General features: G+C 40.5%; 1 protein-coding gene across 4 annotated transcripts in view; it reads right to left on the bottom strand.

Moving 5' to 3' along the window:
* Positions 1 to 24,759, bottom strand: part of GRAMD4 (GRAM domain containing 4) — a 107,143-nt gene that overhangs the window by 40,660 nt on the left and 41,724 nt on the right. For all 4 annotated transcript variants that reach the window (XR_011600608.1, XM_070946713.1, XM_070946714.1 and 1 more), the window contains exons 2-3: positions 23,101 to 23,305; positions 12,314 to 12,434 (exon numbers count right to left, since the gene is read on the bottom strand). Coding sequence is in view for 3 of the 4 variants with exons in the window: in XM_070946713.1 (XP_070802814.1) it covers positions 12,314 to 12,434; positions 23,101 to 23,305 (326 nt within the window). In the remaining variant the exon portion in view is untranslated. The remainder of the gene's footprint in view (positions 1 to 12,313; positions 12,435 to 23,100; positions 23,306 to 24,759) is intronic.

The following is a 24,759-nucleotide window of genomic DNA, read 5'->3' as shown; positions in this document are numbered from 1 at the left end:
AACGTATTTTATCAGAACAGCTGAGAATTACTTCATTCTCAGCTTAGTCCAAATTAAGTCCAAAACAAATTCTTCATAAACAGTCCTTCCGCCTTATTACTAACCTTTGTCTACTTTGGCACCCTGCCAAATAAACAAATATAGCAAGGCAAGAAACAAATGTAGCAATGTTGCTTTCCTACAAAGATCCCAAGAGCCACTGCTGCTCTTTTAAGCCTTCTGGGAGGGGCCAATCATCTCCTGGCCTTACTCCTGAGTCGTCCAACTCACTGTCCAACTCCGCTGCCAGCTCCACAGGCTGCTGGCGGACCACAACACTTTCTTTCTTTCTTTCTTTCTTTCTTTCTTTCTTTCTTTCTTTCTTTCTTTCTTTCTTTCTTTCTTTCCTTCCTTCCTTCCTTCCTTCCTTCCTTCCTTCCTTCCTTCCTTCCTTGCCTCCCTCCCTCCCTCCCTATATTATTTACATAACACATATCCACTACTCTACCTAGACCAGTGATGGCAAACCTTTTTGGCACTTGGAAACATCGTGCGCGCATGCGTGCTTGTCAGGGCCGCGCTCTGGAAAAGCCAAACTTCCGGGTTCTAGCACACATGCGTGCCCAACGATCAGCTGGCCAGCGCGCATGTGCAGGCCAGTTTTTGGCACTGCTGCACGCATGAAGGACAGCTGATTGTCACATGCGCATGTGTGCCAGAAACCCGGAAGACAAACAGGCAAGGCTGCATGTGCGGGGCGACATGGCTTCGCATGCCACTTTGGGCACACATGCCATGGGTTCGCCATCACGGCCCTAGACCCTGACTGATACGCACCTACACAGAGGCAAGACTTAGTAGACACAACAGTCCTTGAAGAAAAAATGTGCACACACATGCTATGTATTGCTTTATTAACATAGATGCATCTATGGGGTGGCTGATAAAGAGGTTAGAAATAATTCCAGAAGTCATGCCTGGCATGCTTGCCTTGCCTTGTTATTCTTTCCAACCCAATGGAATTTTGCAAAGAAATTATGTAAGGGAGGTCAGGACTCTGTCAGCAAATAACTCTTTGAAATCTAACACAGCAGGACCAGAAATATGCCAGATTTGACTAGCAGCTACAGAGAAAAAAATCTCCCCAATGTATCTCTGTGACTTGAAATGCGGGCAATTGTTCTGTTTCTAAATCCCTCTGTTCTTCCTCTGGTGCCCAGAGAAGGAAAGAATTCCACACATCATATGGTGCACATTTTTCCAATCTCATTTACCAGCTACAACTATATAGAACTAGGTCTTGTGAAATTGCATTATTTAACTCATGGTTCAACACTAAATTGAATATATAAATCTAGAATAGATTTCCAAAGCTAGACCTCGAAGTTCCCAGTTCAGGATGCAGAAAGACAGAATTGTGTACAAATAGTCCTCAACCAAAATTCAAATCAGAATCCCGGTTGCGGAGTGAAACAGTAGTTAGTCAAGATGTCATGTGATTGCCCGTGTGACCGCTTCGCTCAACAACCACAATCTCAGCACTTCGGTTGCAGTCATTAAGCAAACTTATGGATTGTTAAGCAGGCAGTCTTGAGTAAGGAGTGTGGGGTGTCGGGGGGTGGTGGTGGTGGTGGGAGGGAAATCCAGCAAGATGCTGGTCAGGAGCTGAAAATCCTTCCTGACAAAATCCAAGCAGGATTTTCAGCTTGGCCTCCCCACCTGCCTGAGGCATCCATTGCTCCTTACTTTACTGTGCTGCCTTTCTGCATGGGTTTTGGCTTCCTCTCAACTCTGGGGGCTGGATGAAAGTGCTGCCTGCCAAATGATTTCTGCTCGCCTCTGTACACTAAAGGAAATTCCTTGAAAGGGTACAAGAATGGAGCTAAAATCCCCTGCTCCATTTCTGCACCCTGCCAAAGGATTTCAGCAGCCCCCGGTAGGCAGCTCTTTCTACTAGCCACAGAGATGAGAGGGAGCCACTCTAGCAGGCAGCAGTAGCTTGCAACCTTCCTTCCTGGATTTCTGAGGAAACATAATCATGGGGCACTAGGCAATGGGTCATAAGTACAAACAAGTTGCCAAGCACCCAGATCAGGATCCATGGGATGGTTTCTAAGGCTGTCGTACTTCTGGACTGTTGTTAAATGAACAGTCATAAATCGAGGACTACCTCTAGAAAGGGTTTAGAAGAAAATAATTGCTGAATGTTTGAAACTAGTATGAGCAAGATAGATCCTTGAGCATCATTTAGTAAAACCTAGACCTAGATCTGAATGTTAATCTTTTGTGAATTGCAATCTGAAATAATCCATTTTTCTCGGATTAGTATACAAATTTGATATATATACAACTTACCTACTTCTCTAAACCTTAATATCCAGTTTTGGTTCAAAACGTATTTTAAAAGTATACTCTATTTTTAAAAAAGCAATTTTAAACATGAGTTCCATAAAAATGATTTTGTTCTGATTTTTTTTTTAAAAAAATTAAGATTTTAAAAATTGAACACTAGAGGGAACTGAAGATTATAATTAAAGGAAAAGAGCATATAAACTTAACTTACAAGTCTAGAATGGAGCAAAATATTCTAACATTGGGCATAGTCCATTTTTTGAAAAATGGACTCAGAAACTAATAGTATCAACAGAGACATCTGTCTCTATGGAGAAATTGGTTCTAAAAGATGTTATGGAAGGGGAACAAATTTTACCTGCCAGGATTGAGACTGAGCTGAAAGTGGGTTTACAAATGGCTACAAGAATGACATGGAAAAAGATGTTACACTGAACATACAAAAGAAACTGACTGACGTCTCACAGTAATAATTAAAAGAGCTATCAAAAACATAAACTAAGAGCGTCACAGGGACAATTTAATTTACAAAAGAGGCTTATTAAAGTTTCAAACAATCTCATGAAAACAGTCAATGAAAAAAATGAAAAGAAATCAAGTACTATGACATTTGAATGTACCAAGACTGTTGGAAGTGAAAGCAAGGAATATAAAGTTGGTTTATTTGAGAAAGAATACAGAATGTAGAATAATAGAGTTGGAAGGGATCTGGGAGGGGAAGGGGAAGGGAAGGGAAGGGAGGGAGGAAGGAAAGGAGAATTGGGAAGGGAGGGAAGGAGAATTGGGAAGGAAGGAAGAAGGAAGGAAGGAAGGAAGGAAGGAAGGAAGGAAGGAAGGAAGGAAGGAAGGAAGGAAGGAAGGAAGGAAGATGAGAAGGAAGGAATGGAAATAAGGAATGGAAATGGGAAGGAAGGAAGGAAGGAAGGAAGGAAGGAAGGAAGGAAGGAAGGAAGGAGGGAAGGAAGGAGGGAAAATAAGAAGGAAGGAATGGAAATAAGAAGGAATGGAAATGGGAAGGAAAGAAGGAAAGAAGGAAAGAAGGAAAGAAGGAAGGAAGGAAGGAAGGAAGGAAGGAAGGAAGGAAGGAAGGAAGGAAGGAAGATGAGAAGGAAGGAATGGAAATAAGAAGGAAGGAATGGAAATAAAAAGGAATGGAAACGGGAAGGAAGGAAGGAAGGAAGGAAGGAAGGAAGGAAGGAAGGAAGGAAGGAATGGAAATAAGGAATGGAAATGGGAAGGAAGGAAGGAAGGAAGGAAGGAAGGAAGGAAGGAAGGAAGGAAGGAAGGAGGGAAGGAAGGAGGGAAAATAAGAAGGAAGGAATGGAAATAAGAAGGAATGGAAATGGGAAGGAAAGAAGGAAAGAAGGAAAGAAGGAAGGAAGGAAGGAAGGAAGGAAGGAAGGAAGGAAGGAAGATGAGAAGGAAGGAATGGAAATAAGAAGGAAGGAATGGAAATAAAAAGGAATGGAAACGGGAAGGAAGGAAGGAAGGAAGGAAGGAAGGAAGGAAGGAAGGAAGGAAGGAAGGAAGGAAGGAAGGAATCTAGCAAGGCTTCCAAGAGACACATTTTATTTAGCATGTGCTATCCTTATTTTGGTTAGGCCATGCTGGGTAAAAGCATAATACCATCTTTAGTTTCTAGAAAACAGTCCAACAAATTCAAATATTTTGCTAGTAAACAGTTGATTAGCTTCAAGCAGAAGGGCACAGCAGAGTGCTGTAATTATAACAGCACACTAGCTCTGTAGCCGAACTCTAGTTGATGAGGTGCCAGGCATTAGAGAGCCAACGAGGTAATGTAGGTCAGCAAAGCCAGATCACTCTATTTGAGATGATTAGCTGTCAACTGATCCATTGAAAGTGGCCTCAGCAGAAATGAAAAAACAAAACAAAAAAAAACCAACCCATCCAGGATTCAATCTGAACAGAGTGATCTGTAGGACAGGGAACATTAAGAATCGCATGAGCTGGCTTAGAGAGGAAATACAGATGAGTTGGGCCAATGTCTGGGAGGTGAACAATTCCCAAAGCGTACGCGATTTGTTTACTCTTATCACACACAATTGGGGAACTGAAAAGGGAATTGGCAGATTATGTTGAATTTTCTTTACTATATTCTTCAGCATTCCACACAGCCGTCCTACCTTTGCTTAATTGTTTTTCATTCTACAAACATTCAGCTCACTAATTAAAAATAACACCCATAAGCATATATCCAAGGCTGGTTGTCCAATCATTTCTTGAAAACCTCGAGCAATACAACACCCATAATACCAGTAAGCAAGCTGTTTCACTGTAATTGTTGTCAGTGTCGGGAAATTCCTCCTTAGTTGCAGGATATCTCTTTAATAATCTTTGTTCCAATCTTCATTTAATTTAATCATAATCTTCATTTAATTTAGCTTATAATTAAAGAAAATGAAAAAGAAACATATATATCAAAAAGTGTAAAACAAGCAAATAAATCTGTTGATATATTAAGTTCAACGTGGAAAGAATTTCAACAACTTTGGGAGATTGCCTTTGACATGGAGCTCGATCCCCACGGGGGCTCAAGGTTGACTCAGCCTTCTATCCTTCTGAGGCAGGGTGGATAAAAATCAATGATTTTTTTAAAAAAATCAAAAAAATCAGATTTTTTTTATTTAAATCGGATTTTTTTGATTTAAATCAGATTTTTTTTTATTTTTATCAAATTTATTTTAATAAAAAACTTTTGGGGTAAAAATCTATCGTAAGATAGTTTTCTATTTAAGATACATAAATAATTCAGTTTACTCAGCATGAAATGGAGCTTAGTTATGTAGCATGAGGCTGTATATTCTGCAACACTGGGACTATCGGTGAGTCAACAGTCGGTCAAAGGAGTAGCAGAGATGACAGTTGCTCTTTAAAAATTATGATTTAAATCGAGTTGATTTAAATCAAGCCTTTTTACTAGTGATTTAAATCATGATTTAAATTGTGATTTAAATCAACTCGATTTAAATCAAATCCACCCTGTTCCGAGGTCAGTAAAATGGGGACCCAGATTGTTGGGGGGCAATATGCTGACACTGTGAACCGCTTAGAGAGGGCTGTAAAGCCCTGTGAAGCGGTATATAAGTCTAGGTCCGTGATGGTGAACCTATGGCACCGCATGCCCAAAGTGGCACGTGAAGCCATGTCACCCGGCATGCACGGGCTTGCCTGTTTTTCTTCTGGGTTTCTGGTGTGCATATGTGCGCAACAATCAACTGTCCTTCGCACACGCGGCAGTGCCGAAAACCGGTGTGCGCATGTGTGCCGGCCAGCTGATTGTCGGGTGCTCATGCGTGCCAGAACCCAGAAGTTCAGCTTTTCCAGAGCGCGGCCCCAACAAGCATGCACACGTGCGACATTTCTGCACAACCTTTTGGCCCTCGATGCCGAAAAGGTTCGCCATCACTGGTCTAGGTGCTATTACTATTAATATTGATATTGGGTTTTATTTTTATTTTATACTGTTCTGCCTCCCAAGGAATGCAGTGCATTACACCAACGGGATAATAAAAATCCTTTCAATAAACTGCTTCTGCGGCCATGAAAAACAAAAATATACAATTAAAATAAAAGTTATTTTTAAAAGGCAGTTGAAAAGACTAATCCTAGAGAAGCTGTCACCCTGCAAATGGCTGGGTGAACAAACACATCTTCACTTGTCATTAAAAACAAGGCAGTGTGGGAGCTAGTCATGCTTCCTTCATGAACTAGCCATCTCAAAACCAACTGAGGAGAAACTTTTGCAGAAACTTTTCAATATGAGGCTACTTATTCAATCTATATCAAGGTAGATATTTCCAAGCACCTTGAACGCATCTGATTTCCCCCAAATAACACAAACTTTTCCTCTTATGCAAAGAATGTTAATGTAGGTGGCTCAGTGGCTAAGATGCTGAGCTTGTTGATCAGAAAGATCAGCAGTTCAGCGGTTCGAATCCCTAGTATAGGTCTCCTGCGTGAGCAGGAGGTTGGGCTAGATGACCTCCAGGGTCCCTTCCAACTCTCCTACTGTTATATATGTGCAATGGAATGTACGGGTGACCTTGGGCATCCTAGGCACTGCTGCCTTGGAATCAGACATGAGAGACAGGAGACACTGCTCTGACCTAGAACAGGCTCCCTTAAAAAGCAGGAAGCAGGAATTGGTCCCGGCAAAACCTCTTTTATTTACACGACTGTGAATTCCTTTCATTCACAGTCAGCAAGGTTTGTCCAAACAGTTTTTCCAAGGGATATTTCTCAATACACCTTATCTCGCTTGGCAAGCTGCCATGTAACTTGTTTCCAAATGCAGAGTAAGGCAAAACTTGGCACAGAGTCACAAACAGTACTCTTGGAACTACCAAATGAATGGTTTCCTGCAAAAGCCCCCTCACCGTTCGCTCCTCTTTTGTTTCCTATGGGAGGGGGCCAATCACCTCCAAGGTGTGGCTTTACTCCTAAGTCGACCCTGCTTTCTGAGTTGTTCTTGTCCTCTGGCAGCTCTGCAGATGTGCACACTGAGAACAGGCTCCAGCTGTTCCTCTGCCTCACTGCTGTCTATCTCCCTCTCTGCCTCCAACACATATCCCTCATCCGAGCTTTCCCCAGCCCTCAGGACTGGCCCATGTTCCTCCCCAACCTCCTCACTGTCTGACTCTGCTGCCAGCTCTGCTGGCTGCCGGCGGGCCACAACAGATGCCCGAGGCTTAACTATCAGAGAAAAAAAAAACTTAGGAAGGACTCACCGTAATAGATCTAGTGGTTAAAAGTAATAGAAGGAAATTTGCACCTTCAGACTTGCAGGAACAGATGGGGCCCATCCCCGATGCACGTATGCGCAGAGAGGAAAGGAGAGGAGAGCAAAGGAAAACAATAAGCCGGCCCGCAAGGAAAAGCAGACGTAGACACTAGCCAGCCCCTCCCTGGTTGGGAGAAGCTGATTGTCGCAGACAACCATTTACTTTTAGGATAAAGCAAGCAATTCGGATTTCTTGGCCAGGTCTGTTGGAACTAATTACGTTTGCTTTTTGTTTATCCATGTGAACATAAAGACATTTCTTACCTTGTTTGAAAAGGGGTTTGTTTTTACTCACAAGTAAGCGGCTTAATCATTACTTGCTAAGGCTGGATCAAAACAGTTAAGTTTGCAACTTGTGGTAGGTTCTAAAATCTTTATCAGCATACTGTACCTGGACAAAGGTTTTGATTCAACGATCTAAAAACATCTTGCTTGAACCAAGTCAGTTCTAGCAAGAGGAGACTCAAACTTTATAAAATATTCAAAATCTTGAGAAGTCATTCTCTTCCAAATTTTGCAATAACTCACTGAGATAAGAACTGAGAATACTCATGGGAGTGCAGCAGGGATGAAATGCTCCCAGTTCGGACCGGCTCGGGTGAGTAGGTAGCGATGGCGGCAGGCAGTTTGGAGAACCGGTAGCAAAAATCGCTGCCCCCCGCCCCCCATGCCCAGCTGAGCTGTGCGATCATCAGAGCCTTTTTTTTCTTTTAAATGGCTCTGACGAGCCAAGCTCTGACTATCCAAGCTGAATTGCCTGCTAAACGCTAGCAAAAATCCCCCCCCCCCCCGCCTCCAGCTTGCTTACCTTAGCTGCTGGTCGCAACGCCTGCCTTGCTTCGCCTGCTGTAATACCTGCAATCCATTGCATCAGCAAGCAACTGAATCTCCCTGCCTGCAATCAAGCTCATCGGTGAGCAGCTCTATCTGCCTGCCTGCCTTCCTTGTACCTTCTATTGCAGGGGTCTCCAACCTTGGCAACTTTAAGACTTGTGGACTTCAACTCCCAGCAAAGCTGGCTGAGGAATTCTGGGAGTTGAAGTCCACAAGTCTTAAAGTTGCCAAGGGTGGAGACCCCTGTTCTATTGGGTAAGTTTTTTTCCCCTTTGGGAGCTTTAAAAAAAATAGTTAATTGGGTTTTTTTTTAATTGTTCTTTTTTTAGACCTAGCCATTTAAAGTTTAGGAAGTTTTAAATTTAGCTGCTTTTATATAAAAATAAAAATAAAATAAAATAAAATAATATTTGTGCAGCTTTCTGAGATTTAGTGTGTTTCTGTAGTGTTTTACTCTAACTACACAATCACACAAAATCTCACAAAGCTGTATGTGGAATTTTGTGTGTGTGAAGTGTGAAAGTTGGTTTTTTGGGCTTTTTGTGGCTATGTGAGGTTCCTGCTCGTTGCAGGGGCCATTTTGGGTCTAGCACAGCTGCTTTTACATTGTGGGTGAGCCAGTTGTGTTGTGTTGTGTTGTGTGTGTGTAAAGTGTGAAAGTTGTGTTTTGGGGCTTTTTGTGGCTATGTGAGGTTCCTGCTTGTTGCAGGGGCCATTTTGGGTCTAGCACAGCCGCTTTTACATTGTGGGTGAGCCAATTGTGTTGTGTTGTGTTTTGTAGGTTAAAAAAGGCCAAAGAAGTGACACTGACTTGGCCACGCCCACCCAGTCACCTTACCACCAAGCTCCGCCCACTAATTAATCCACGCCCACAGAACCGGTAGCAAAAAAATTTAGATTTCACCCCTGGAATGCAGAGCATGAAGCATTTGGGAAGCTGAAAGCCATGAACCCAAGTATCACAACTTATCGGTTGAATAATACTCTGACCCAGACCTGGACATTTTATATCTCATGGGCCACATCTTGCCCACAGGTTGTCCCAGGCCGGCATGCAGCATTAGATGGGGTATCAGCAGCAGAGGATGAGGCAGGACAGCAGAGGGCAAGGAGGCAGTGCAGCATCAGAGTGGGGCAACAGCAGCCCTTCACAAGAGTCCAAGTTTCTCATTGTGATCCCCTGGGAAAAATTAATTACCTAACTGAGCCAGGCTAAGATTCGATATTGGGATAAAACTCAAATATTAGAAATCCAAATCTTTGGTCAAGACAGAAGTGCCTCTTCCGTGCCAAGGTGCTGAGATGACAAACGGTATTTGACGTAGGTACAGAATTGTAAAAGGGCAAACTGACCCTAAACAGATACATTCTGTTGTTTAATGTTTATTGCATCCCAAATGTCATGCATATCCCTGGATAAGGGGTGCTGCTTCCTTATTGCCCTTGAGGCGTCTTCTAGCTTCTTATCTCCTTTTGTTATGTCTTGAGCTCCGGAGCTGAAAACCTGAGCCTGTGGGAACAGGGCTGTTATGTCTTTCCTAGAGATAGATTAAAGGGTAGCTTCTACGTGTGAAATGCATCACTCTCTGTAATAATTTTGCCTTTAAACTGTATAAATACATGGCCAGAAGAAGCCATCGGCGTTCAGACCCTTTTCTTGTCTTTGGACTGTTTGAACCGTGCACAATAAACTTTTTCCTGCATTGGAGAGCTTGCCCAGTCCGTTATTTTGTCTACAACATAACCCTTTTCTCTATCCTCTAACCTGGCCAAGGACTAGAGGTGGTCCTCAACTTACAACAGACCATTTAGTGACCGTACTATAGCGGTGAAAAAAAATGACTTATGACTGTTTTTCACATTTATGACCGTTGCAGCAGCTCCATGATCGCATGATTTACATTTGGATGCTTGACAACTGACTCAAATTTATGACGGTTGCAGTGTGATCCCTTTTGGCAATCTTCTGACAAGCAAAGACAACGGAGAAGCCAGATTCACTGAACAACCATCTTACTAATTTATCAATTGCAGTGTTTCACTTAACAAATGACGCACCTACCCTTTGGAATCAACTGCCCCTGGAGCTCCGGGTGACCCCCGACCTCCGCTCTTTCCGCCGCGACCTGAAAACGTGGCTGTTTCATTTGGCTGGCCTGGACTGATGGGGTTTTAATTCTAATTTAATTTTAACTTGTTAGTCTTAATTGTACTTTTAACTGTTAAATTATGAGATTTGGATTTAATTTTTTAACTTTTTATTAGATGTTTCTTAACTGTTGTGAGCCGCCCTGAGTCCGGCTGGAGATAGGGCAGCATATAAATAATAATAATAATAATAATAATAATAATAATAATAATAATAATAATAATAATAATAATAAAAAATGTGGTAAGAAAAGTCATAAAATGGGACAAAGCTCACTTAACAAACTTCTCACTTAGCAACATAAATTCTGGGGCTAATTGTGGTCTTAAGTAGAAGACTGCCTGTGTTACTTTCTCCACAATGTTTCCTAAAGTTCTGATACAAAGGAGTCTTTTTGATTCATTCTTCAAGGTGCCATATTCAGTAACAAGGTGTTGTCTCATAAAACAATCGTGTGTGTTAGATTAAGTGCCACTGTAGCTCTTTATAAAGAATAATGATGTCAACCCTGCTATGTAGACCAAGAAAACAGCTCCAGAGGAAGGCTAAATTGAAGCTGGCTATAGTAACCGAATCTTCCAAGTCTGATTGTGTTTTACCTCCCCCTCCTTCTTATAGGGATGCGGTGGCTTAGTGGCTAAGATGCTGAGCTTGTCAAGTTTAAATTTAAATCAAGCCTTTTTACTAGTGATTTAAATCATGATTTAAATCAACTTGATTTGAATCAAATCCACCCTGCTGTAAATTTACAATAAATGTAATATTAGTACTCATGTGTTGAGTTTCCCATCCAGATAACAGCATCTCCCACCATTGCCAAGACTGCCTACCAACTAGAAGTCAATGGCCAGCGACCTCATGAGCGTCCAAAACAGAGATGGCAAGACGCCATTAACAAAGATATGCAAACTGCAGGACTGCGCCCTGGAGACACAGCTGACTGTGCAAAGTGACGCTCAATGATCCAAAAAGCGGACCCTGCACCTGTGGGAATATGCTAGGAAGAAGAAGAAGATGGGTTGGGTTTCCCGTTTGAACTACCTCGAAGGGCCGACGCACTATCCCTTCTTCACAACAAATGGGCAGATAAAGGATTGCTGCTGGATTTTTATCCAGCAGCAAAATTTTATAAATTTTGGAGTTCTTAGTATACTGTAGATGTTACTTTCAGGGATACAATGGAATCAAATATATCAATCCTGCTATTCCTTCTATTTAGCAGATTTGTACACTTTTCATTTTTTCCTTACATCAATTATATCTTGCCACAAAATAGTTAAACAAACTAATGCTCTATCCCTTTCCAGTTTCAACAATAATTACTTAGATGCCATTCCTTGTTTATTTGTACATTGGAACCAGAGATTTATGGTGTTTGGGAGAACGTTCCAAAAATATCCTGCTTTGGCTTCAAAGAGTTTTTACTTAATTCAGTTGCAATTCGCTTAGTTATCCAAAATGTTATAGCAATATAGCATCTCCTTGTGTTACTTGTCTTGCAAGCAGTTTTAGATATTTAGTGCAGTCCTTTTCTGTCTTTTAATACTTATAGCTTAATTTTATACTGTACATAATTAAAAGAGTATACTTGAAAATATATCAAATACATGAATTCATTGTGTGTGCCAGGACCAATAAATTTGATAAATAGAAATTAAATGCACAATCTAAACAAAGCCAAACTAGTCTTAAGCCCCAACGCTTAAACCATTACACAAAAACCCTTACTACCCTTACTAAAAGAACTATGTTAATAACAAATTCTAAAAATGGGCTTTTTTAATCATAACCCAATTCCTGCTTCTATTCAATCATTAAAATATTCTGAACTTATACTGAATGGAAAGCAAACTAGTTTGGAGATTATTGTGTGCCTACTTCTGACTAAGCAAAGTAATCTTCTCTCCTGAGCTATTCTTGAAAACTTCTTTCTAATCATGACTTCAAATTATAAATAGGGAAACTTAAAATATATACCTTAGCCAGAATGACAGGATCATGTCAATTAAAAACATAGTGTCAACTAATAATGATAGATAGATAGATAGATAGATAGATAGATAGATAGATAGATAGAGAGATAGAGAGATAGAGAGATAGATGAGAGATAGATATGAGAGAGAGGGGGGGAGGGAGGGAGGGAGAGAGGGGGGGAGGGAGAGAGGGAAAACAAACAAACTCAATTTCTTTGTACTTACGGAGAAAGTGCTTTTCCAGCAAGGCAATTTCCAAGTGGCCTTTGATCTCATTTAATCTGTCAGACTCTGTTCTGTTGTAATCAGGAACTCCTGTAGCCATGATGACAGTCCCAGGACCAGCCTACGGAGGGAGGGAGGAAGGGGAGGGGGTTATAAGAAAAGAGAGGAGATGCTGGCAGCTCAGAAACTAATCTCTGAAGGAAATAAAAAAAAAAGCAAGAGCATCCACACAACCCTCTCACACACACTCCAAAATGAAAATATAAAGGAGTACATAAGCAATGGTTATTTTTATTTACTAGTTACAAGAGCCGGGCAGAGCCACAAACCTTTTGCACAGCATTAGGCTGCTGACATGAATCAATGGAAGCTTATGAAAGGAACTGTATTTCTCTCATAGCGTGTCTCGCATCATTGCGCCTGCTCAGATCTCTACAGCAAATGCTTTGATTTCTGCAGCACGAAACGTCATTATCTAAACTCCGTTCTGATTGGCTAGAAGCCTGCTCCAAATAAGGATCCTTCAGAGTCAATTATGGGCCATGGTTTCAAAAGGGCCATTTAAACAATTACGAAGTCTGTAAACTGAAGTGTGCAGGCACTCAGGATAAATCCTTTCTCATGCATATGCAAGAAGAGTTTGCAGCACAGGGCAAGGAAGAAGAGAAAGGGGAGCAGGGAGGGTGAGGAGAGGGGGAAAAAAACTTGTAAGGTTTAAGATTCCTACCACTGTAATATCCTTGAGAGATTAACTTAAAAAAAAAGATACGTAGAGAGAGAGAATAGGACAGATAATGCAGCATTGCAAAGAGATTTATATGCTCATGTAAATTTGGGAACAAATAAAAATAAATTATTGGGGTGTTAATATAAATTAACACCCGTGTTTGTGTGTGCATCAATTTCCAAGCAAGACAGAAGCTATACGGTTGCAGGAACTGGGCATGGCTAGTCTTAGTGAAGAGAAGGACCAGGGGAGACATGATAGCAGTCTTCCAATATTTGAGAGGCTGCCACAGAGAGGAGGAGGGTCAAGCTATTTTCCAAAGCACCTGAAGGCCAGAGAAAGAATAATGGCTGGAAACTGAACAAGGATAGATTCAACCTGGAAATAAGGAGAAATTTTCTGACAGTGAGAACAATCAACCGATGGAAAAGCTTGCCCTAAAATCAGGGGTTCTCAAACTATGGCCTCTGGGCTAGATATCTGCAATGAATGTTTGTGTTGCTGCAGAGAGTCTCCCCCTTCGGGGTCTTCTTGTGTGGGTCGGAGGGCGGAAGAAATTCTGATTTGGGGTCTGCTTCTGCCTCCTGGTGCGGGGCTTTGGGCAAAGGCTGGAGGGAAGTGCCGCTGGTGGCGAAGAGCCTGAGACCCTTGTTCCAGTGGGACTGCATCATGGCCTGGAACTGGCTGACCATCTCAGCCCGCTGAGCCTCCAGGTGCCGGTACCTGGCCTTGCACTCCTGCAGGTCTTCCCTCTGTTTGGAAAGCCTATGCTCGTAGTCCTCAGTGAGGTGCTTCTGCTGAGCCTCCTTCTCGGTCAGATCCGATTTGAACTGAGCCAGCTGTTTTGCCAATTCTTTCTCCTGGTGGCTACTTAGCTCCAACAACTGCTTCCTGTTGGGGCCTTAAGGAGCCCAGGTGGGCAGGCGAGGAGTGGCTGGGATGGGAGGGGGAGCAGAGGCCGGCGAGGCACCCCTCGACGCGAGTGACATTGAGTTGGCCATGACCACGCAGTCACATGACCACCTAGCCATGCCCACCCAGCCTGTCATTAGGCAGATCATATTAGTGGTCCGCGGGATTTTAAATTATGAATTTAGTGGTCCCTGAAGTCCGAACGGTTGGGGACTCCTGGTGTAAACCATTTCTGTAGACCAATGGTGTAGACCTACACCATTTGGTTGGACTAGATGACTTACGAGGTCCCTTCCAACTCTGTTAATCTGTAATTCTGGTTGTAAAAAAAATGCTTTTAAAATCCTCTGACGATCCCAGCTGAGCCGTGCAATCATCAGAGGCTTTTTTTACTTTTAAAAGCATTTTTTCGGCTGAAGAGGATGTAGAGGTTTTATTTTTTAAAAAATAAATTAAAAAAAGCCTCTGATGATTGCGTGGCTCAGCTGGGCATGGGGGGGGATCGGGGGATCCGGTCCGAACCGGGAGCATTTCACCCCTGGAATAGCATATATTTAAGTATAGTGAAGCTTATCTCAGATGCAATGCAAAAACTTCAAATTTAAGAGCTTTTAATTTTATAGTGAGGTATTTTCTTTCGATGCATTCAATATACATATATCTAGAAATTGATCCCTTCCCCCCCCCAACTTTGTAGGAATATGAATTCCTATGCAATCCTTTTATTTGCATCTGTATGTTAAAAAGAAAATCAAAATCACTCCTGTTTTTGTCTTTTTTCTTGTTTTCTGGAAGATTAGCTATGCAACCATCTGTGGAAAATCACATTGTGTCATCAAGAGCTGACCTAACAGTAAATAGGCGGGTAGGTTAGTGTCATTTTGAAAGGCTAAAATTGCACTCCATTATCTGCTTCAATGCTTTTACTGTGTTCTGAGAAATGGCGATACTTCAAAAGCAGCCACTAGGAATCACAAGTATTTCTGCCACTAAAATCAGGGTTAAAAGTACGCAGATTGAGGCACTATCAAAATAATCTAGACTCAATATAACAGAATAATTCCACAGTCCCCTATTAACTACAAGAGGCAATGATTTAATAATAAAAATGATGAAACAAGTTGTATTTTGGGCTTTTATTTTAACCCCAAATTCCTATGTTCCCATCAGTCTGATTTTCTTATTAACACACCCGGCCGCACAAATGGAAAGTCACACTTGCTTAGCACTTATCTTTGTCCCCATAAGATATTAATCTAACTGCACAGTATTTTAGACATGTCAACGCACAGTTCTTAGAAGGTGAAGCAGAAATGACTTTAAATTATAAATGAAGGCAAGGGTTTCACATAATGACTGAGGAAAAGGACATTTAGCATGCCTGTTCAGAAGTAAGTATCCTGGGTTCGGTGCCTTCCCAAGCTAGAATTTTATATTGATTTATCTAGGAGTAGGACTCAAGGAACTCAGTCAAGCTTAATTCTGAGCCAGACTATTTAACAGGAACAATCCGTTCCTCCAGAGTCACCTTCTCTCTTCTAATTTTGAAAACTGCACAATTTATTAATAATTTGAGAAAGGAATCACATAAAAACTGCAATGCAAGCCCTACATAAAGCTTTATGTAATTAAACCTATGGTTTCTCCCAAGCCTGTAAGTGCTGGCGGAGTTGATCTATTATGGGTTCCTATTACGTAAACAATGTTATCTATCAGGACCCAAACGGGGCCTTGGAGGTGCCCTTTCCATTTAGCTGTCCCAGCCTTTTGAAATAGCCTTCCATCTGAAATTTAAGGGAGTCCTCACCCTTCTAGCCTTTCAGAAGCCATGAGGACCAGGCTCATTACATAAGCATTAGGCTAAAATGGGGGGTTGAGTCAGAAGGTTAATAGTTTGGTTGGTCTGATGCCTGGTGAAAAGGATTGCTCTGTTTTTATTCTATTGCTTTAATCGATTGTTGTGAGATGAGGTAATGGGTATTGGGAATGGCTTTGAGAGGTAGAAGGAATGGGCCACTACCAAGGCAACACTTAGATTATTCATTTGTTGAGGTCGGCCCAAAAAATAATGGTTTACATTCCAGGGGTCTAAGGGCCTGGAAGATGTCATCTCGGAGCTACATATAGTTGAAAGAATATAATCTTTCAAAGCTCTTGTAGAACAGAGGAACTACCAGAAAACTCTGGTACTTGATATTGCTCTAATCTACTAAAAGAGGGGAAATGGATCCTGGAAACCATCAACACCAGCTGTCTGCAATTAAAGTAAGATCGAATCTCGCCAAGCTCAAGGTTGACTCAGCCTTCCATCCTTTCTAAGGTAGGTAAATTGAGGACCCAGTTTGTGGGGGCAATAAGCTGACTTTGTATAAAAATATACAAAAGTATGAAGGCTATTGCTTAACGCACTGTAAGCCGCCCTGAGTCTCCAGAGAAGGGCGGCATATAAATCAAATTAAAAAAAAAAAAAAAAAAAACTAGTCAGCTTGATATCAAAACCTAGGAAAATCCTGGGAAAAAATAATCAAGTGGAGAATTTGTGAGGCAATTACAAGAAGAACAAATGGGTTAGTTAAAAGCAGATCATGCCAGACAAATGTTATTGCCTTCTTTGACTAAATTATTGGATCAGGGAAATGCTGTGGACATATGTAGTATATTTGGACTTCAGTTAGGCATTTGACAAAAAAGACCAGAGCCTACTTCTTGGTGAGAGAACAATGTGGAATAGACAGAACCACCAAGAGATAGATTTGCAGTTGGTTGACCCACACCCAACATGTAGGCCTCGATGGAACCATACCTATAGGGGGAAAGCATGGGCACCTCAAGCTTCATGGGCCCGGTGCTCTTCAACATTATCATAAATGATCTAGATGAGGAGCTATAAAGCAAATTCATCAAATTTGCAGAAATCTCTAAGCTGGGGAGGTAGCGACATTTTTTTTTTCATTTGATTTATATGCCGCCCTTCTCCGGAGACTCAGGGCGGCTTACAATATGCTAAGCAATGGCCCTCATCCTTTTGTATATTTATACAAAGTCAGCTTATTGCCCCCACAAACTGGGTCCTCAATTTACCTACCTTAGAAAGGATGGAAGGCTGAGTCAACCTTGAGCCTGGTGAGATTCGAACCTGCAGTAATTGCAGGCAGCTGGTCTTAATAACAGGGTGCTTTAGACCACTGTACTACCAAGGCTCTTATCTTGCTAACAAGATAAACTCAAGATTCAGAAAGAACCTAACAAACTTAAAACACTGGGCAACAAGATGCAGTTCAGTGGTCCTGCACCTAGGCATGAAAAATGAAATGCATAGGTATAGAATAGGCAGTAACTGACTCAACAGTAGTAACTGAGAGAGGGATCTAGGTGTTTTAGTGAACCACCTAGTATGAGCCAGCAATGTGCTGCAGCTGCCAAAAAATACAATGCAGTTCTAGGCTGTATCAACACAAGGATAGCGTCTTGATCATGAGGAGTGATAATACTGTTTTATACTGCACAAGTGAGGTCACAGAGAAGAGCAACAAAGATGAAAAGGCATCTGGAGGTTAAAACATATGATGAATGGTTAAGGGAACTAGGTAGGTCTAGCCTATCAAAGAGAAGAGGCTAACACAGAGAAAAGAGGGTCAACTTGTTCTCCAAGGCACCTGAGGGCAGGACAAGAACTAATGGGTGGAAGCTTGTTAAAAAAATATGAAACTTAGAACTTTCTAAGGAGAAATGTCTTGATAGTGAGGACAATCAATGGAACAAGTTGATTCCAGGAGTTGTGGGTGCTCATTACTGGAGGTTTTCAAGAATAGACTAGACAACCATTTGTCCAAGATCATCTAGGATCTCCTGCCTTGAGCATGGGAGGGTTCAACTAGAAGACCTCCAAGGTCTCTTCAAGCCCTTGGGATTGGTTTGGGCCTGTCCCTGACAGACGGCACTATTACTATATTATTTATGTTATGTTTCGTTCATTTTTAATGCATTGCGTGTGGTTTCTTGTATGCTGGTCAAAACCAGTTTGAACTGGAATGGAACAGGAATCTTAATGCTGTAATGAATAAATAATTGAAAAAAAATGTCAGCCTCAGGATGTAGATCAGTTCGATAAATCAAATCCACATTAAGACTAAAATGGCTTTTTTATTAAGATTGGCTATAGAAACAGAATCATCCAAGTCTGACTGTTTTATTTCTTCTCTTCGTTATACTCATGTGAATTAGGGGGACATACGTCTAAGATGTTTACACATACTTTCTTCGTTGTTTAGGCTTAAGCAATGTTTGCTTGTTGCCTTTGTAATGGATCTCCCCTCTCTGTAAGGCTCTACACTTTATTCTCTACATTTCTCTTTATTGTCTACACTTAACACAGCTGTTGGGCCAAAGCAACCACACCAGAGGTGGGTTTCAGCAGGTTCTGACTAGTTCTGGAGAACTGGTAGTGGAAATTTTGAGTAGTTCAGAGAACCAGTAGTAAAAATTCTGACTGGCCCCGCCCCCATCTATTCTCTGCCTCCCAAATCCCAGCTGATCGGGAGGGAATGGGGATTTTGCAGTAACCTTCCCCTGGAGTGGGGTGGGAATGGAGTTTTTACCGTATCCTTCCTTTGCCATGCCCAAGCCACGCCCACCAAGCCACCAGCTTTGAAACAGAGATAAACAAAAACCACCAGCTTTGAAACAGAGATGAGTTAGGAACGACTAGCACATATGTCCGAGAGGAACCTTTACCTAAAGACTCAAAACTAATTCTGCACTTGAGGCCTCCCCCTTTCCTGGCTGAGTGTTTCCCAACAGCAGCTCAAATCAGAAGTTGGTAGGGCTGATTAGCATTTGGAATTAAAAACAAAAAACATTCTTCCAAGCATGCCAGGATGCATATGGACCTCTACTATTCACAACACCGTGGACGTGTCTTTTCCTGACACTGCTTCAACTGCAGAGGAAAATCCCAAGAAAAGATGCAGCTGCTTTAATGAACTGTCTGCAAGCGCTAAATTAACATCCTGATATGTTACCCAAATGCCCTTTTGTCCCTCAAGTCCAAGTGACATACTGCCGTAGAAGTTAACCCTGCAACTGTCACTGTTTTATAAATTTCAGTCTTTTTCTGATTGGGGAGCTTTTTTTAGCACTTCATGTGCTATAAGGCAAAAGAGAAGTGTTTCAACAATTAATATTCTATCCTTCAGTTAAAAATTGTCAGAGAGGAAATTATGCAACACCTAGTTTTAAGAGACAGAGGAACAATTAAATCTAGCAACACCAACATTAATTAAACTTCAGCAAAATGTTGGAAAGCTTCTATACCTAACAAGCCTCTATTCTATATTTGGTGCAAAAATCTTTTTCTCCAGTTACATCCACCCACCGTATTATGCAATGATTCTCAACAGTCAGACTGCAAAAATGGGGGAGTCAGAAAAGCTGCAAGAGAAATTTCACTCATTTCACTGATATGTAGCTATCTTACTAGCATCCAGATATGACAACAAAAGCAATGTTCCTTGAAATACTTGAAATCCTAAATTGCATTAACAGAGGGATACAATCAAGATCAAGTGAGGTACTAATACCACTGTATAAAGCCTTAGTAAGATCACACCTAGAGTACTGCATCCAGTTTTGGTCACCACACTATAAAAAAAGATGTTGAGACTCTAGAAAGAGTGCAGAGAAGAGCAACCAAGATGATTAGGGGACTGGAGGCTAAAACATATGATGAATGGTTGCAGGAACTGGGCATGGCTAGTCTAGTGGGGAGAAGGACCAGGGGTGACATGATAGCAGTCTTCCAATATTTGAAAGGCTGCCACAGAGAGGAGGGGAACAACCTATTTTCCGAGACACCTGAAGGCCAGACAAGGAATAATGGATGGAAATTGATCAAGGAGAGATTCAAACTAGAAATAAGGAGACATTTTCTAACAGTGAGAACAATCAACCAATGGAACAGTTTGCCTTCAGAAGTTGTGGGAGCTTCATCACTGGAAGCTTTCAAGAAGAGACTGGACAGCCATCTGTCAGAAACGGCATAGTGTCTGCTATTAATCTGTATCTGTATCTACTTTTACATATATTTGTTTATACACACATACAAACTTTTTATACCACCTACCTCAGAGACTTGGGGCCATTAAAATAACAATTCCCACACAAACAAAAATCCCCAACGCAACAAATCCCCAAAATATAACAGAGTTAACCTGAATCCCCCATCAACACCAAATTTTTAATGGAATATGCAGTTTCCAGAAACTACAAAACTATAGAACACTCTTTCAGGCCACTATTGGGAAGGAATGCTTTCAGAGCCTCATCTCAAATAGGTGGGACTTTTTATTTATTTATTTATTATTTATTTATTTATTTATTTTATTTCTATACCGCCCTTCTCCTGAAGGACTCAGGGCGGTGTACAGCCTAATTAAAAACACAAAGACAGACAATATTTAAAAATAATTAAAATTATTAAATAATAGGCCCGATTTATGAAACCCCGAATTTAAAATCCCATTTAAAACCAATTAAAATCTTTATATTGATAGCCCAGCCTGGCTTTTACCTTCTTGAGATGGATGCAGAGAATAAGAGAAATGAGTGCTGAAAATAAGAGAACTGGTTCTGGAGATACGCAGAGGCTTAGCCACAAAGAGATTTGAAAGTTAAGAACAGATCTGATTATACCAGAAATGTAAAAAAAAAAAAAAAAAAAGCTTCTGACACGTGATGATTAAGATGCTGGAGTGATACAAATAAGACTCACATTCAATCAAATGTCTGGAAGCCCACTTGATTACTTTGAGCCAGTCATTAATTCAGATGAACCTTTTTCAAAGGGTTATTATTGTAGGGGAAAATGAGAAAAAAATAATATAGCACTTTCTAAACGTCCTGGATGAATGGTGGAATATAAATATAATAAATAAAATATTTCCTGTGTTCAGTGCTTTGGGTCTGTCATGAGTTGTCTGGTTTTGGCTTAATCATTAAATAAATTCAGACACTGTGTTTGGTAAACCTGGTTTATGAGATATGGTGATATGCGAACCCAGCAGTTGTGGCTTATTCAATAAAAATGTAGGGAGCTCTGTGAACAGGGTCATTTAAAGAAACATTTTAACACCCATAAAGTTTTTGCAATAAAGCTTTAGGGAAGGGGGAAAAAACCACTCAAGAATTTTAACTAATCTCAAAGCTAACAAATAAAAATAAAACATGAACCTAAAACACATACAAAAGAAACAGAAAGAAATAAAATGTTTTTAGTTTTGTGAGAAAACCAACAGGGAAAACAAACTTAATACCAATAACAATACCAGCTTTGAGAATGCTTTGCTTTGATGAACCTTCCAACTCACCTTTCAAGGTCACCTCATTGGAGTCAATATAAGAGCTCATCTATCCACTTTTCTTTTCATGACATGGCAGAGAGCAAGTTATTTTTAACTAAGGAGTTTGGAACAAGCAAGTCCACAACATTTTAGAACAGCCACTAGAAAGATCTCGTTACTTTCACCGTGCTTTGAATGTAAAAACCTGTATCCTATTAGTACAATTTAGCTGCCTTTGGCTGCTCCAGACTTAAAAGTCCATGTTGGTTCAAATAAAATGAAGATATTACTTTATTTTAAAGTAAAGATATTACGTTTTTACTAAAACATAAATATAATAATAATGATCTTTAAACATAATAAAGATATGTTTTTACATTTCATTATTCTTCAAACCTGAAATTAGAAAAAAAAATCAGGTTTGGCTGTAATCTCTCTGGCAAAGAAACTCTTCTCTCAAGATCCAATACAGACTTTCAATATAGATTCCTATCTCAGAAAGATGAGATATGGAAAGACCAAAGTCACTTCCCTTTACATTTACATTTTTGATTTTCAGGGGATCTCCAGATCTCATCAGTATATAGGCAGCAAGAAAGATAAAATATGCCATCCTCCTCCTAACAACTGTTTGCATCAAATTCCAAATTCTTTATAACTATATTTAGATACAAATGAATATATTACTGCATGCATAGAGTATGCAGCCCAATTTTTTAGTTTGTTTTGTTTTATTTATTTGTGAAATTTATAAAACCACCTCACAATTTGTGAGTACATCAATAATTATTTTTTAAAAAACCAAATTAAATCAAAAGATATAGACATAGCCTAGTCTGAGTGCAATATATCCCTCTGTAAGAAAATTTCCAGATATACTGAAATATAATTCCCAATAATATCAACTAATATTGGATGGGCAATCAATTCATGAATTCTTCAGGAAAACAAAACATAGCTAAGCATAATGTATAGTTGGGGACCAACAAGAAAAACTAAACTAGGAAACACAATTTTAGTTTAAATTATTTTGTAAGGATTTAATTTTATGGCCTCAGGGAGGATGCACAAGGAGCCATAGGATTTTGGTGGGTTCCATTTTTATAAGTCAAGAAGGAAAATATTCTGCCCTTGAAATGTATGTCATAGTTTCAGTGAAAAAAATCCATCACTGCTGTTTTTCATAGCACTAAAAGGAAGCCATCTGAAATGGCTTTCCTTAGTCAAAAAAACCTCGTATCCATCAGTTCCAAAGCACTCATATTACACCCAGCTATCCTGAGAATTAATGGAAAGAATATTTAATAAATTCCTTCTTCCCTCCAAAAATGAATGCCGCTGAAAGGTGACAAGGCAAAAATGCTCCATCCATCTTTGCTTTCCATGCTATAGGCCAGTGGTGGTGAACCTTTTACTCACCGAGTGTCGAACAGGTACTCCATCTGCTCATGTGCACTGTGCGCCAGTATTCTCGCACGCATGTGCAAATGCGCGCACCTGCAGGAGAGCTCCAAAGACCAGCTGGGTCCCCTGAATTGCACGCATGCGCACTGGAGGCCCGAACACTAGCTGGGGCACGCGCACATGCGCAGCTGCAGGTGAGTTGGCCAACAGCTCGCATGTCCGAAAAGATGGCTCTGTGTACCACCTCGGGCACGTATGCCATAGGTTCACCATCACAGCTATAGGCCTAGTAAAGTTTTGAATGTGTACTTCTTCTGCCACAGGTTCTCCATCCATTCAGATTGCTCAGGCTGGTTTCTTCAAAATAGGCAACAGCAATAAAACGTGCAAACATCTTAAATACTTACAGGGTCTCTCAGCTCATCGTAACCTGATGTACGAGGTATTTTCATAGGGATTTCATCTCCACATTCAGTATCTGAAGCATTGGGAGATTCTGCTAAGTCCGGGAACTCATCTCTCCTATGTCCTCTGAACCTTATTTTGTCCAGCCTCTTTAGCATGTTCAGCACTGCACCTTTCTGCTTTATCTTAACATGACGGTTGGAGTCCCTGAAGAACACAAAGGGGAAAAGGAAAGGAAAGCATAAGATTATTATCAGGACATGTATTTAACATACTGTATTTTTCGGAGTATAAGACGCACCTTAGTTTTTTGGGGAGGAAAATAAGAAAAAAGCTGATTGGCGGGTGGATCAGTCTCCTGGAATACCCCCAATCAGCTGTTCCCTGAGGTGAATTTTAGCAAAAGATTTGTTGGTTGTGAGCTCTGTGCCTTGCTTTTTTTTCTGTCTCTGAAACTTCTGAAACTCTGTTTCAGGGAAAAACTTTTTTTTCTGCCTCTGAAAGCCTCCGAAACAGAGCTTCAGAAAAAAAGCCTCTGAAGCTCTGTTTCTGAGGCTTTTTTTTCTGAACCTCTGTTTGGAGGCTTTTTTTCAGACTGCATTCTGATTCAGTCATATTTGGACCTGATACACTAAATCAATGGGATATATTAGATCAGCTACTTATACTGATTTCAATAAGTCAGTACTAAATAAATCTATATCAAAACCACGTTCCTTTCCCCTAGACACATAATGAAAATGACTGTTGGGTCAAAGTGTGTGTATTTTATCTAATTAAACATACATTACACCAATATAAAATTTTAGTTGACTTAATAGAATATGAATATATATCATTCATTATGAAGATCTGGAAATGTATTGTTTCTAAGTGTGCAGTATGAGCTAAGAAATTCTAGGTTTCATTCTCATAAGTTTAGGGAAACTTATCCTTGGCCCCAGCATGGTACAGAGATAAAAGTATTAATATTGCTAATATTATTAATAGAAGCAATACTAATAAGCTAGCATCAGTGCAAAATTAAGAAATATACCAAAGAAAAATATAACTATTACCGTTTTATTTGGCATACAAAAATGCCAAAAAAGGCCAACAGAGGGGAAAAAATAGCCCAGATATGTTAATTTACTTTTTTTTTTAAGATTTGTGTGCAGTAACTTTGATTGGCTTACATTCAACATTCCAATAAGATTAAAATACAAGAAATTCACAATTATTTACCTAACAAACGAAAAGAATCACAGTAATACACAGTCAGTCCTTCACGCAGCAAAATAAGCATAAACGTATCCAGGATCAAAGATGAAATCCTGCTGGAATCCATAAGCTTCCATACTGACAGCTGCCCATCTTGCTGGGATTGAAGTTAAACCTGTTTCTCCCCATTCCAAGATTGACAGTCACGGGAACAAAAGCTTAAATGCAACTCTTATTTGGAGATATATACTATCTAAGCATATTGATGAAACCTCACACATCTCATCAGATTACTTTCTCATTGGCTTCATGTGGATATTAGGGTAGGGGAGAGAGTTGAGCCCTATGGCAGTCTACAAAAGAGAAACCACAGACTCACCCACTCCTACTAGCCCCACTGCCATCATCTGTAACAATCTGCTCAGGAAGGAGAACCACGTTAAAAGTGTCCTCCATAGACA

The sequence above is a fragment of the Pituophis catenifer genome, unplaced genomic scaffold (genome assembly GCF_029215685.1).
Source record: "Pituophis catenifer annectens isolate HBS135680 unplaced genomic scaffold, rPitCat1.0.hap2 SCAF_7, whole genome shotgun sequence".
NCBI lineage: Eukaryota > Metazoa > Chordata > Lepidosauria > Squamata > Colubridae > Pituophis > Pituophis catenifer.
Note: the sequence above shows the minus strand (reverse complement) of the source record. Positions and strands in the feature narration are given on the sequence as shown.